The sequence below is a fragment of the Ixodes scapularis genome, unplaced genomic scaffold, assembly GCF_016920785.2.
Source record: "Ixodes scapularis isolate PalLabHiFi unplaced genomic scaffold, ASM1692078v2 PGA_scaffold2__306_contigs__length_199485367, whole genome shotgun sequence".
In the NCBI taxonomy this organism is placed as follows: domain Eukaryota; kingdom Metazoa; phylum Arthropoda; class Arachnida; order Ixodida; family Ixodidae; genus Ixodes; species Ixodes scapularis.
The window spans coordinates 32,144,261-32,159,556 of NW_024609857.1; the positions used below are offsets into that span (position 1 = coordinate 32,144,261).

Sequence of the window (15,296 nt, forward strand, 5' to 3'; positions counted from 1 at the left end):
GCAATATCGCGTGTTTGAATGATTTCACGAGTGGGTCTGTCCTTATTTTTAAACACCACTTGGCATTGGTGTCGTCAATCCTTACTCTGTAAAAATTGACGACATCAATCTTTACTCTACCCCTGTTTTCGGCAATTTTAGTACGTAATGAACCAACTAGCCCATCTCACCATTCTGCTGTCACGCTTCTACACCGAAGACCAGTCGCTTTTTTGTTTCGTTCGTTTGTCCAGATCTGCAGGCGCTTTAAAACCGGACCTGGAAGGTGAAACACCGTTGTGTCGACCGCACGCTCGTTGAGTCAGCTGCGCTTCTACGCACGCGACTCGCGCGGCGTCGAGCGCACGCGACCAGTCGCGCTAATGCGACGCGCCGTGGGAGCGGAAGCGAGCACGCATGACCTGAACCAACCGACGCACTCGCAGACTGTAGGAAACGCTCGGCTAGCGTTATGTTAATGCACCGAGAAATTCAGGCAGAGGACGGTACGAGAGAGAGCGTAGACGTCAGAACGCCGAGTTCTGATTCGAATGATTAGTGGGTAGACCTAAAGCTAGCTTCGCCAAACGCCGGACGCCTGCGTCCACGGCGCTCTTCAGATAATTTAACGCGTGGTACACTTGAAATGATAAACCTGGTGATCCCCCAGAACCTTCTAACGCACTCCTCCTCCCCCCCTCGCCTACTTCTTCTGTCCTCCCCTGGTCACATGACCTCCCCGTTAACCAATCAGCGTCGAGCACCTCATTCCTCCTCTCCCACCCGTTAACCAATCAGTGTCGAGCCTCGCGGCCACGCTTTTATCCATGCTTCACTTTTGGGATTCACGTAAGTTAAGTTTTCGACGGAAGGACGGCTGGGGAGGAGGGAGCAGACGAAACGGTGGAGAGAGAAGGGGGTTTTCTCCTCCCCTCTCTTGCATTTCGTTTGCTTCCTCCTTTCTAGCCCTCCTTTACCTCGAAAAAAACGTTAAGAACCTTATCGCCTGAGCTTCCTGAGGCCCGTATCTTATATACTCGTCGTTCAAAAGAAGAAGAAAAAAAGGAAAAACAGCGAATGCGTCGGCAATTTGTCGAAAGATGCGAAACAATGCAAGCACGAAAGCTGAGTCGTACCGTCGCTCTCGATCACAACATACTTGGCGGCTGTCAACGCGCGGAAAAACGAGCTGCCTTGAGTCACCCACGTGGGACTCGGTCTATGAAATCATTTACGTACGTTGGCAGGGGGCCTGAGAAAACAAAACAAAACAAAAAGTCTACGTGACACACTCGAGTGCGTGGACAGGCGCGCACAAAAGACAGAACGCGTTTGTTAGTTTGCCACCGCCAGTGAGATCAAAGTCCCGTTTAACGCTACGGCGCCCTCGGACCAATCAGGACAAGGAATCAAAGCACGTGATAGCTCTCATCGAGGGGAGATCACTATGACAATACGTTGTCACGTGCCCTGCACCGACGTGCTGATAGGCTCACTGGGGCCGTAGTTTTCGCCCTCTGCTAAGTTATGTTGCCGAGTCTAGATAGCCCGCCTTTATCTCGCTGATGTTACTTGCAAGCTCAGAGATTTCCGGACCATGGAAACCCTCGTGCGCAAGAACCTGGTCAGAGTATGCCTCTGGGATATATCTCTGAAGGAGCACGTCCCATCGAGCCATGAAACTGTGCGTACAAAATTTAGATGTCGGTTTAGTCTCAACTTGTAATCAATTCAACGATCATGTTTTGATAAAAAAAGAATTGATTTTCAGCGACCTTTATTTTCGAAGTTCTGTAAAGCACGAAATGCGGTATTTAAGGCTCGATCGTTTAAATTTGTTTAGGAGGTATTAAACACTAGTTTTGGGGAGGGAAGAGGTAAGCATTGTTTATTTATTCTTCAGCTAAATGTAACAAGATATTGACGTCACGTGACCGTACGACTCGAAACGTCACGTCACATGATCACATTGCGTGACGCCAAGTCACGTCACCACCTGAAGTTAATAACCTGCGGTGGAACATGACGTCACGTGACGTGATGTCACTGTGTCAAGTCACCAGGTGCTATGACATCACGTCACGTCAATCCCCCCCCCCCCCCCCCCCCCCCGAAATTTTGCAGGGAAATAAATGGATGCGCGGACAAACTGCAGTTATTTCCGCTTTCGTTTCCGAACGTTGTTGTGAGAAAAAGAAATACTGATGAAAACAACTGTTGGCCGTCGCGTTAAATTAATCGGAATATAATACATGATAGGCCTGTAGTATAGGTATGAATAACCCAGCCATATGCAACGATTGTCGCTGAAAATGGAGAAGTCCCTTGTTCGATACCAAGACCCGGCGGATTTTTTCGGTCGCGCACCAGTCACCTAGTTCTTTTTGGAGATTTGTGTTTGTCCATTTTACCCCTTGTTCCGGTTCTCCAGGGATTATTATCGTCAACTGTTTGACATTTATTCTCACAGTCGCTTTAAAACCGGGAACGTAAGAACCAGTCGAGATGGAGGAACTGCAGTAGAGTAAACAGATGGGCCAGTTGGAACAACGCACGATACTAAAAGCGCCAGAGAACAGGGCAAAAAGGAACGCCAAGGAAAAGGAATGTGAAAGCGCTTTGTTTGTCTTCTTTCTTGTCCTTTTGCCTGACGTTTTTAGTATTCCTGAAATCAGTTTTGTTGTCTATAGACAACGAAACTCATCTATCTCACGACTGAAAGAATTATTGCCGTATACGGCAATATTTCAATCAGTCGTCAGTTAATAGCCAGATGATTGGATTCCTGTTTTGTTACATCTGCTTCGAATACTGACTGTAGAAATTACGCAAACAATTGAAGCGCAGCTTAAGTAATACAGATAAAAAACGATAGCAAAAAATATTCCATTCTTAACGAGCACGCGCCGCTTTCATCAGCAGATCCCCTTTGTCTTAAACTGATTGGCGGAGTATGCCAGCGACGAGGCCCGCGATTTATCGGCAGAACGCCAGCCAACTCGGACCCGCAGTTGGAATCCCCGTTCTGCCCAGGGAATGTAAAGCGGCTCTTGTTTCCCAGATATCGGGATCGAGTTCCGCTGCATAAAACTTGCGTATCATCGATAAGCCTTATCGAGACCGCAGTCACGGCCAGAGCCCCAGTATCAGGGTATCAGGCCGAGCGGATCATGGGACGCCGTGTCCTATTCAGACTGCGATTGCGATCGTTCTGCGAAGCACCGCGCGATGCGATCGAGCTCGGGAGCACGTGGTGACGGCGGCAGAGGGAGAGAGAGAGAGAGGCGCTGCCTCCGAATCGCGCATGTGACCCGCGGCGCCAATGGCCGCAGCCCGGAGCTTTGCGGCACGGAGTCACGTGCGTCTTCGATGCCGGGGAGAAGAGTAGCCGAGGCGAGTTCCGCTCGCATTTGGCACGAGGCAAGCGTCGGGGGCTGTACAGGAATTGGCAGCAGTCTCTCGAGCTGATGCGTTTAGACTGACCGAGCCATGCCGCGGTGTGCCTGAGCTTCCTCGATGGCAGACGTCTGCTGAGCTGGTCATGGAAAGTCCCGCGATGGCACCCGGCATCCTGTCTTTAGAGGACCTCTCCCTGGACGCCCTGGGCGCGGACCTGGACTCCCTGTTTTCCAGCGACAGCTGCCTGGTCGCCGACGAGGTGAGCCCCGAGACCAGCATGCAGCTTCCCGAGTTCGGCATCTTTTCCGACGCCTACTACCCAATGCTGTGCCACGAGCCGTGCGCCCAGACGCCCTGGTGCTCCGAACCGCAAGGGCGACCGGCGGGCTTCAGCCCAGACTCCGGCTACGAGGATGCCTCCGTCGCGTCGTCACCGTCTCCCGTGCCCGAGGGTTGCCTCGAAGTGGACTGGTGCGAGGAACTCGCCGCCGACTGCCTCGACGACTTCGTGGTGCTCGGTGTGGGTCTCAAGACCCTCATGTCTAGCTTTCGCGAGGACGACTCTTCCCCGTGTCCTACCGTGGTGTCCCCCAGTCCCGCGCCCGTGGCGTTGCCGGCTCCCCGCGGCCGGCCTTCGCAGAGCTGGACGCAGCAACAGCAGCAACCACGGGTTCGAGCTTCGGCCGTTGGCCGCAAGCCCAAGTCGAGCATCCTCCTGGACTGCCACTCTCCCTCCACGGGTCCCAGGCGGCACGGCGGTGGCCGAGCTGCCACCGCCGCCTCCACCGCCGCAGCCGTGCCGGAAGAAGACAAGATCTTCTGCTGCTCTTATCCAGGCTGCACCAAAGTGTACTCAAAGAGCTCGCACCTCAAGGCGCACCTGCGACGGCACACGGGCGAGAAGCCGTTCGCCTGCCAGTGGCCCGGGTGTGGCTGGCGCTTCTCGCGGTCCGACGAGCTGGCCCGCCATAAACGGTCCCACTCCGGCATCAAGCCGTACCGCTGCCAGATCTGCGACAAGCGCTTCTCGCGTTCCGACCACCTGGCCAAGCACCTCAAGGTGCATCGCAGGGACAAGATGGCCGGCCCACTGGGTACCAGGGCCAGAGTCCACCACGCTGCCTCCGTACGTGCCTGAAGACTGTGCGCCCCCCTACACCGAATACTCGTCAAGACTTTTTTTCCGCGGCCAAGCCGCACATTTGTTAACACATTTTTTTCGCCTCCACCATCCGTGCCTGTGGGTTACCCCGTCTTTCTTCCGGAGCGACTCGGCGTTCAACGTGTGCTCCCTTTGTAGATTCATGCTGACACATCGGAACTGAAACTCGCTCGTTGTGCGGCGCCATGTTGCAATAAAGCACCATTTCTTTGTCGTTGACGCTCCGGGTGCTTGTCGTGGTGACTGCGCGGTCGCGACCGGTATCGCCAGTGCCGGTCCGGGGTCACGTTTTATCGGCAGCGTTATCCCCACTTACTCAGAGCCATTGGCATGTTCCCACGTGGACCCAAAAACTTCCATTCCGGATGTGGTGCGAGTGTTCCTGCACCTTCCGTGACATCGAGCGGAACATTATTTTCGCGGGCGCCTCTAGGTTGTTTTTAGGTGGTGCATTGATCACCCGTAACTTAAGAGTAATATTCTAAAAAAGAAATCAAGAAAATAGTTTTCTTTTTTCTTTGTGAACGGGACAAAACTGAAGCAAACCGTCGGGTTGACGCCGCTGCTCACCTATGGCACCACCTGGTACAAAAACGTGAAAGCTTTTTAGAGATTAACATCCTACAGCAGGTACGAGCGTGTATCAGGTACCATAAGTCGGTACCAGCGTCAATTCGACGGGTTGCTTTTGTTTTCCTCCCGCGAGTAGGCAAAAAAGTTCTTTTCCTGGATTTTTTTCTTAAACCTACCTTCACGACATTTGAGTATCATCAGTGCACCCTCCAAGAAAAGACATAATCGTGAAAAGTTCCATTGCACTCTGTTCACTGGCCTATTTACACGAATCTTTTGAAGCGCACGTAGAGTTCTCGAGTCGCTCAGGCAGGCCTGTAGCAATTGGCTCCTGTTAGCCGCGCAGTCACTCATCTGTGACAGTGTGCAGTTAACGAATGCATCCGCTGCCGGTCACCAGCTCGCGGTCATCACAAAGATCGGTAAAAAAAGCGTTCGTGATGTCTGCGAGAAGAGTTGTGAAACGTTCGCCTGATGCAGCTATGATTTTAGGACGGTGTTCTGAAAATTCAATTCAATGTTTATTTAATGAGATGAAGATTTTAGCCCCATAATTTGGGGCCGGCTACTTCAATGCTAGTAATGCGGTAAAGTATATGATATGATATGTTCAATAATTATGAAATCTGGGCATAATGAATAACAAAGTAAACTATGAACGTGCTGCGTTAATATCACAAGCAAGTGCACTTTGAGAAGTACGACATGTACAGTATTATACGAGTCCTGCACGATTCGTTAAGTGGAAAATTAGGTGTGCGTGTACCAATTTTGGTAGTGTTCCCGTCTATTCGGCAGTCCTGCATAGGGTTCAGGCTTACTAGTTGGAAAACAACAGCGCCCCAACCCGAAGGCGGGGGATAGAAGAAATAATTAATGGGATCCTGATTTTGCCTTTCCCGTTCCGGAGAGCGACGGTTAAGGTCTCGACCCACTACAAGCAACCAATGAATACTGCGCGCCAACATGACAACGGCAGCTTTTTAGCGAACGGAAATTTTACGCAGTGATTCTAGCTGAGATATACTCCTTGTTGCCGGTCAGAAACGCTAAAATGCAAGCCATGCAGCCAACAAATTATTTTGCATGTCTTGCGAACATTTTATTTTCTTTATTCTTTTTTTTATTGTGTTTTACGAAACGATGACATTCGAAATATTCGATAGTAATACGAAGACAACTGTTACAGTTGCCTTCGTATTACTATCTGTGTACCTGGAGACCATCGGGCGGCTGTGAGCGTGTGGTCTTTTTTTATTTTATTTTTTTTTCTTCTTGAAAGTGTCACGCATGATTGGTCAGCAGCGAGCGCGGAGGCTGCGTGATCTATTTCTTTCGCAGATTTATTTTCCCCGTACGTGTCGAGGAGCGATTATCGCAACGAAAGCCTCGCTTCCGGAACGCGACGTGCAAAACGAACGCCGAGCCGCTCTGCTGCACCAACGCAAAGTACTGCATTCAAAACTAAATCACTTAAACATTCCTCGTGCCTTTCCCGCACTTCTGCGAGGAGAACACATGCGGGAGGAAGCAGACAGTCTGAACAGAAAGAAAAACTGTAGATGAATATATAGCCTGTAACACCGTGAGTTGCGTAGACCTCGTGCTAATGAAATGTACCACCTCAGATTTGTTTGGAGACTGCAGCAATGAAAACAAAAATGCAGGACGGTTTTCCGTCCTTCTAAACTGTTTTGAAAATCGTTTTGACGTCAATAACAAGTTTAGTAATTGTCGCAAATCAGTTTTCTCATTTTATCCGGATTCAGGATGACTCACATTCTAAGCGCTCGAAAGAGACGACCGCGTTGTGAATCAGCCGGGTGACGTTACGTTTGCTTTAATTCCCTGCCAGTTCCGCTCCTTGCGTGCGTCCTATGAACGACTTCCTTCGCAAACCACGACACACAACAAACAAAAAAAATTAAATACGCCTGATAGTGGTTTTTCTGCTCTTGACTCCCGCCCTAGAACGTAATACCCCTGTTTTATGGGCACTTATAAACGATCTTCCTAACCGGCGAACCACCGTATGGGTGGCTATAGGATAGGGCGAGCTTGAACTTGGGAGACGGAACAAGCCGTCATGGGGTTGCTTCGAGAGTACCGCCTGAACAGCCTATGCGCAAAGATTAAAGGAATAAAAGAGGGTGCACCTGGAAGTATTCTTTTCAGCCAAAACACACAAGGAGAGCGTATCGTTCCGGGCCATCGTGTCAGAGAAAGGTACTTGGCAAGCACATGTGTCAACCTTCTCAGCCAAGCAACCGTCTTCAATGCAGTGCGATGACCCGTACAAGGCTTAAAATACGAAATAGGGGACTTTATAGCTTCAAATTAATGGGCCTAACGTCGCCTCAGGCTTTTCGATAGGCATACAAGATATGTATTATACTATTCCCAATGCAAGCCTCGTGTCAATTCTTCGACAAAAACATGGAAGAGCACAACAGCACATCATTACAAAACACGGCAGGGATCAACTTGGATACCTTCTTGGAAGCGCTCAGTGCAGCGACGGTCGTGGCAGGCGAAGGCCAGCATTTTGTGCAAAAAAGTGGTGTGTGTATAGGCTCTCGTGTAGACCAACTACTGCGTGATTGGTTACTAGCAGCATGTAGCAAGACCATCCACTCAGGTAGGTTGATGACTTTCTAATTCTTACAATAACGGAGGTTGAAGATCAAAACAACGGTAAAAGAGGTCGTTTTATGGTGTCCAAAAAAGCTGCCCAGTATTCGTATTCGGGCGTGAACTACCCGTTGATAGGTGCACCAAGTTCCTCGACCTCACACGAGAATTTAATGAAACATACGTTCGTTAGAAATGTGAACCAAGGTCAAACGAAGGATATCTTTTCTTTTTCTTTTTTTTTTTGCGTCTGGGCATTCCAAAACTGCAAAACGAAGCGTTAATAATACCACGTTTGTATTGGTCTTAAACAAATCTTGTAATCGTAACATTGGGCAAAGTTTAAACAAGCACATTTCTCGCCTACGTGATTCTGGCTATCCGATTGGTCTCCTGGCATGCGTGTGTGAAAACATCTGCACAAAATTAAAGCGAAAATCAGCTGACACAGATGGGAGAGAAACAACAAGAACTCAACGAAAATGCTCAGTAGTACCCAACGTTAGTAGTACCCTACATTCATGGGATAACGTAGACTCACTAAATTCTGTGTTCAGGGAATATGTTTCCAGAATACCGAAACTCCCAAGGTCCGAACCGTGGCGCTCAAATTCATCCATATCCGTGTCGCCATTTTGGATCCTTAGATAGTACAGTGTACAACAACTGTACGCTTACCACGTCGCTGGCGTTGTCGAAAGGTATTTCAGGTAAGAGTGTGACACGGTGGATAGTCGCATTTGCGACATCATTTACACGTGTAATCATTAATGTGTGGTTCACTTTAAAGGCCCCAGGTTAGTAGTCATACCTCACTGGTAAAATATCTAGTTTTGAGATGAGTCACCCATCACTGTCTAAATATCTAGAAATATCAATAATTCACGCGACGAGGGTGGTCTGTGCCGTGTTCCCATTGCAGTGGAGAACTTTATCGCTTAGAGCTTAGCCGCTTATTTATTTCTGTCATCCTATTATAAGCCGCTGGCTTTCTTTTTCTTTTTTTTTACGCTTTTTGAGCAATCAAAAGACTGTCATATAAATGCTGAAGCATTTCATCGATTTAGTTACAACTGCATACAAGATTTTTAGGACTGGACAGGAACTGGATTGATTAAAACATAGTATCATACCCTTTTGCAGCGAAGTTCAGCAATGATTTCCTTATGACGATTCTGAAGGCAGTTGGACGTCGACGCTATCTTTGTCAATGGTTAATGCAGACAAATGTAACTGATGGTGATCAGTGACGAGAAGGGCTTGATATACGATCAATGACTTTCTATACCACAAACACCATGGATCTTTTTGTCATCATTCATTCTCCCTGAGCAGAAAGATGCATCTCATTCACTCGTGGCATCAAGTGACGTATACCTCTCTAAGACCTCGCCGTAAAGGCTTCATTCGTGCTTTTTGCACCACAGAAGAGAAAACAACAATGTAATAAAAATTAAAAAAAAAAACTAAAATAAAAACCGCCTGAGTGCCCATTCCCACCAAGACTGTTTGCTTAAATTGCTTAAATTACGTTATGAGTCACCCGGGCATTCGTGCTTCGAATTTTGCATGCCAAGCAACTCCTGCATTATATTTACGCTTCGTACGAAGCGAAGCAATTTCAATAAAAAGTTTTGCAATATAATCCTCATTCAGAAGAAGCCGTTCTTCCAAGCATCGTTCGTGCCGAACCAAGCTCAGTCAGAGCAGCCTGATCGGCTGCGAGGCGACGAGCAATGCCTGTTTGCTGTGCCTTCGAAGCGTAAATAAGCCAGCGAGAATTGAAAATGGTCAGCTGAACAATTACAAATGAGAAAAAACCGTGAGAGGAAATACATATACATGTATGTATTTCCTCTCACGGTTTTTTCTAATTTGTAATTGTTCAGCTGACCATATTCAAGTATGTACCAACTAGCTCAAGTAAAACCTGTAAGCCAGCGAGCTCGTGCTGAAGGCGGAGCTTCTAGTCTGTGCTTAAAGGTGAACAGAGTACCGTACTTTCCGGATTACATTTCACACCCGTTGCATAGTCCGCATGGGTAAATTTTTGGTCAAAATATAAGTTTTTTCTCAGATAGTCCGCACCCGAAGCATATAGTGCACACGCCGTACATAGTCCGCACTTAGTGCTGAGTCCAAACGTATAAGCTATCATACACAGCACACTTTGACTAATGCCTTCTGTATTAGCTCACAAGGATGCTTTATTATACTTAGATCAACATTAATATACTCCGTTATTCCCAAAATCATTCACGTCCTGTCACAGTAAACAATCTAGAAAGAAAAATCAACTCAAGCCCGTAACGCCGTATATGGGCAAGTGCAGGGTTGAGATCGCGAACTGAATCGCCGATACTTTACGGCTTAGAATTATTTCATGACATTAAAAATCATAACCTATTAAACACGCGCATCTCACGACAAGCCGCACAAAATCAGACCGCTTTTTGACATGCTGAACTCGCGGCTGCACTTGATACCAAAAGAGGAGTATCTTGCGGTAGATGAGCAAAAAATTCCAACTCAGTTCATTCTTCTTTTTTTTTTTTTATTTACGGAAAGGCAATTGGGGAAAGAAATTCGAGAAAAACGAGTACCATTCACCCAATTCACGGCAAGAAGTTTTGGGTATCACCGCCTGGTGGAATTTGTTCACAACCCAGAGTGAGGATACTTAAGCTCCCTCTGCTGGTGCAAGCACGCGCAATGCCAAGCTTCTACATGCACTATAAGAATTATAACATAACCTTTCTAAAATGTACGTTTGGGCTATAGTTGGTTGATGATCATCTTGATTTAAAACAGCGCTGTCCCGTCTTCACTTTGTCCTTGTCTTGCCGCGCTGTTTTAAACCAAGATAAAACATAACCGCGTGCACTGTACCCTTAGCGCGTGCCCCTAGCGAGTTTCTCACAGCGAATAGCACATAGAAGTAAGGCCCCTTTATGTTTTAAAAGTAGCGCAAGGTACGTCGATGCACGAGGCACGTGCAACGTGCAGCCTTTGGGAAGATCATGGCGGTACAGCGCTACAGTCCACTGTAACAGCGCAGCACTGATCATCAGTGCTGGGCTGTGCCGCCATGATCTTCCCAATGGCTGCACGTTGCACGTGCCTCGTTGTCTTCTATGTAAAGCCCCTCTGTCCTGGGAAAAGTGGCGCCATTCATTGTTGTAAAAATGCTCGAGACACGTGCCGCGCGCCACTTCTGGGAAGAACATGGCGTCTGAAATCTAGCCTCTGTCCTGGGAAAAGTGGCGCCATTCATTGTTGTAAAAATGCTCGAGACACGTGCCGCCCGCCACTTCTGGGAAGAACATGGCTAACATGACGTCTGAAATCTAGGCTAGATTTCAGACGCCATGTTCTTCCCAGAAGTGGCGCGCGGCACGTGTCTCGAGCATTTTTACAACAATGAATGGCGCCACTTTTCCCAGGACAGAGGGGCTTTACATAGAAGACAATTAAGACCAGCGCCCCTATGTCCCGCAAAGTTCTCCGCAGCCCGCTACGAGATCTGGGACTCTGCAGGCAAGGCTAGCGCAGCGCATGCTCAGTAGTGGTGTCTTCGTTCCAGAGAGCGCAGCGGAGCTGGGAAAACGCTCTACGAAAGCTCCCTAACGTTGGTGGTAACGCGTTACAAGTAACGGCGTTAACCGGGTAACCTAGTAACGTACTCGTTGCCTTTTTCAAAACGATAACGGGTAACGTACTTACGTTACTTATTTGAGTAACGTGTAACGTAGTTAGGTTACTCGTAACAGCATTCTTCCCAAGACTTAAAAAAATTACACTTGAATTTCCTTCGTGTTTTTACGAGCCAAACCATACAAATCTTTTTAGTGTTTTTTTTTATACTTTTTTGTGACAATTTAGGTGGAACCGCAAAAAAAGATAAGGTGGTTATGTTCAGTTTCTGGATGGACATAATGTTTCTTGAAACATGGAGCTTCTGCATACCTGTAACATCAAGTAACGCAAAAGTACCGTTCATTTTATTTTGAGGTAGAACAAGCCGGTAACACGTTCCTTTTATTTGCAAGTAGCGAGTAACGTATTTCGTTACTCTTTTTTTTTCGGTAACGCCTACAACACTGCTAATAAAGAGTTCGTCGACCGTTTTCCCATCTCCGCAACGCTCTCCGAAACGAAGGCACCGTCCACTCGTATACGCGGCAGAGTTCCGGACCTCTTAGCGGGTTGCGAAGAACGTTGCGGAACGGCGGAAACCATCCACGAAAACTCCCGGTTATTGGTGCATCGTGGGAGATCGGTGGCCGAACGTGTTAGCGCAGCGCAGCTCGGACCACGTGGAGCTCGCGCTGCTGTAGCCAGGGATCCTGCGCTCCATCCCCAGCTCTGCTCGTTTCGATCTACGTTAGGTGACATACAGGTGTGCGGTCGTGTGTGACTACTGTGCGATTAACGCTAAAGACCACAGGCTACCATTGGTGCAGCGCTGGCTAAATTTCTCATCTACAGCGTAAATCGGTCTCACGAATCGTTCGTCCAAGGAAGACGCGCTATTTACGTTCTCCCCTCAGAAGCTGCAGATGCGATGAAAAATCTGAGAACGCACATTCGCCCTAGTTGCTTTTGTTTTTTTGCTATCTCGGGTACTTCCGATTACCGCCGCAGGACACACGTACGCGCGTTCCCGTTCCGTTATCAGGCGTCCCTGATCCTGATTACGCACTTGATTCCGAGCGAAATTGTCTGCCCGAGCAAGAACGCGAGATCGATCAAATTATCGCTGCGTGTCAGATAACAAGGAACGCAGCCTCCTTTGGTGTCTCCTATAGACGTTCTTTCCGTTCCACTTCGTTCTCAGTTACGTGACATCCGTATTTGGTACGCGGGACGAAAAAATAATAAAATATTTCAACCTCGAATACGCGAAAATAAAATATAGAGATGGGGCAAAAGAAGAATCTGTGACAGTCCCGCATCTTTCGTAAACACCTTCCAGCAGCGCGGAGATAACAAAACGATGTTTTAGCGCATACCGGAAGTGACGACATTCAAGATGGCTGCGCCCTTGTGGAAAAGGTGTATGCACCAGCTCGACTCCCTGACATATCACGCCACTGCGTTGACGCTGCTGTAGGCACTGCGCATGCGCAGAAGCTTCGCTTCGCGCGAATCTGGTGTCTGCGCAGGCGCAGTCCAATGTGAAAGAACGCGGGCTTGTTTGTAATAGTGTGTGTTGGTGTATATAGTATTATACATAAATTGCATTCGGGCGCTCGGGCAACGAAAGTGCGATTAGCGCAAAGGCGAGGGTTCCGTCTCTATGTATACTATAAGGTTCGTTTCGTTCGCCCTAAGTCTGAGTGCAGCCGACGCTGCAAGCGAGTCAAGCAAGCAGCGACAGGCTTCGTAGTATCGTCATCTTTCTGTTCGTCTGCTATCGTCGGCTAAACCAATCGACGTCATAGTGTGTTCACCGTGGCCTTACGCTTTTAGTATGTGTGTTTGCACTTGTACGGGGTCTCGCTTTGACAACTCTCACACGTATGGCGAAACGGGATATATAGTTGATTGGCCCTTATGAAACGCACCGAGATAATGCCGATCGACGATCGCTTCATTCAATGAATCCTGCCAAGTTGCCTGCGTCGTGTTCTTTCCCATTGTTTCCTTCGGCTTCTCAATCTCATGTCCTTATCAGATGCTCAGCGTTATCTACTCAAAGTACACACCACGTTTAACGCATTGAGCGCGCGCTCTCAGCGCGGACTTTAATATTTGACGTGTCCTAGTTTAGGTCGACCGAGGAAAAAAACTGCCATTTATTTCACCGACTCTGCTCAAACTTACGTCAGGGTTAATCCTCTATAACCAGTGCAAATCGGCAGTGTTGTAGAATACACCGTAAAAGCGGGAAAATTTTTATATTATGGTATTTGCTAAGCTAATTGATTTCACAAGACGGGAATATCAGTCAAATATTTTACGCCATAGTAAGTGTGACTGTGACGTGCCCTTAAAAGCCCGTTCACACTCTTGCGACCGAGTAAGACCGAGAGAGACCAGACCGGTTTTTCAGCCTCTTACGACGTCTTAGAAACCGGTCTGGTCTCTCTCGGTCTTACTCGGTCGCAAGAGTGTGAACGGGCCTTGTCAGGTAACCGGATATCTCGCACTAACATCAAGCATTCTGTTGTGTGTGTTTTTTTTTTTTTTTTTTTTTTGTGCACGATAGGTTTTAAAAGCAACGTCGTGTATTGCGAAGGGCGCTGCGCTAATTGCTGAAACCTTTCAGCACACCTAATTCGTGTTTTTGTCAAGTAGGTTAAAGGTGTCAAATGGCACGCAAGGGTGGTGGGACGCGATGGAGGAAGCGAAAACATAGCCGCTCGCAACCGCTTTAGCGAATGTTTCAACTTTCATGTGCAATTATTGGTGCGGAGAAAAAAAAAAGCGTGATATTGCCAGCTTGTCACTCGAAGGGCAAATTTCGCCACACATACCCGCGTTTCAGGAATGCACCGGAGTATTGAATAATTTTTAGTTTCATTACGAATGTGCAATGAAGGTTGTACGAATTTTGGATTTTCCCGAGTGCGCTGGAGATTTTTAATAAAATGCAGAAATATGAACATTTGACTTAATTTTGCGCGCATTTTGAGGAAATTTTGAAATTAAAATCACTTAGACGATCAAAGTGACAAAATGGATGGTGATACGTACTGGAAATGTCTCCTATCTTAATTTTAAGACTTTTACAGGAAGCCGAAATTACTTGGTATTTGCGAATTTGTGCAAATAAATGCGACAAAACCATTTTCGCTAGATATATATATATTTAATGGGATTAACTAGATGGCGACACTAGTTGCCCCAAGCCAGAGCGTTTGTTGTTGTTGCTGCTGTTTTCACGAGCTTGCACGTACAGCTAGTCGCGGCACGAGTCCTTTGCATGACACCGCCGGGATCAGTTTTGCCGTTTTGCCTGAGGTGGTCTGTGTGATATTTCTGTCTGCTGCACCGCACGAAAAGATAGGACCAATAAGAGGCGACCTAGAACTTGGTCTGCCTCAACGGGCGACGAGTCTCCCAGCTGTAGATGAGAAATTTAGCCAATGCAGTACAACAACCGCTAGCCTGGGGTCTTTAACGTGTACCATGCAGTAGTGATACACGACCGCACGCCGGTACGATGTTCATCCAGATCGAAACGGGCAGGGGTGGGCAGCGCGAACTTTCGCTCCACGTGCTCCGAGCGGGTGTGCGCCAGCCCACTCGGCCACCGATCTCCCTCACACACCTTTAGTAAAGCCGTTCGATGTGTTTATATGCCATGCAAGCGTCATCAAATTGTGCGACACCTGGAAGCAAATGGCGGCGCAGCTCTAAAATGAGCGGCCAAGGAGTGGCCCCTCAAAGGAAACTGAGGTGCGGCTCGCGTTCGTGGCACGTAGTTCTTAGGCGCCCGATTCCGGCTTGAGCGGCGTCGCCGTCGTCGTCGCCGCTCAAGCCGGAAACGTAACAAAGTCGTGACGTCACCCATGAACAAATTCAGCGGCAGGAGGAGAGGAGGAGG

The 15,296-nt window shown here is 48.0% G+C and overlaps 1 protein-coding gene across 1 annotated transcript; it reads left to right on the forward strand.

Moving 5' to 3' along the window:
- Positions 1 to 2,921: 2,921 nt before the first annotated feature.
- Positions 2,922 to 4,759, forward strand: LOC8037810 (Krueppel-like factor 6). Its single transcript, XM_002405643.5, has one exon. The coding sequence runs from the start codon at positions 3,521 to 3,523 to the stop codon at positions 4,514 to 4,516; it is 996 nt and encodes a 331-aa protein (XP_002405687.2). The 5' UTR covers positions 2,922 to 3,520; the 3' UTR covers positions 4,517 to 4,759.
- The last annotated feature ends 10,537 nt before the right edge of the window (positions 4,760 to 15,296 follow it).

What these genes read in the sequence shown, in the direction of transcription:
- LOC8037810 (XM_002405643.5), top strand. Translation starts at nt 3,521, where the DNA reads ATGGAAAGTCCCGCGATGGCACCCGGCATCCTGTCTTTAGAGGACCTC.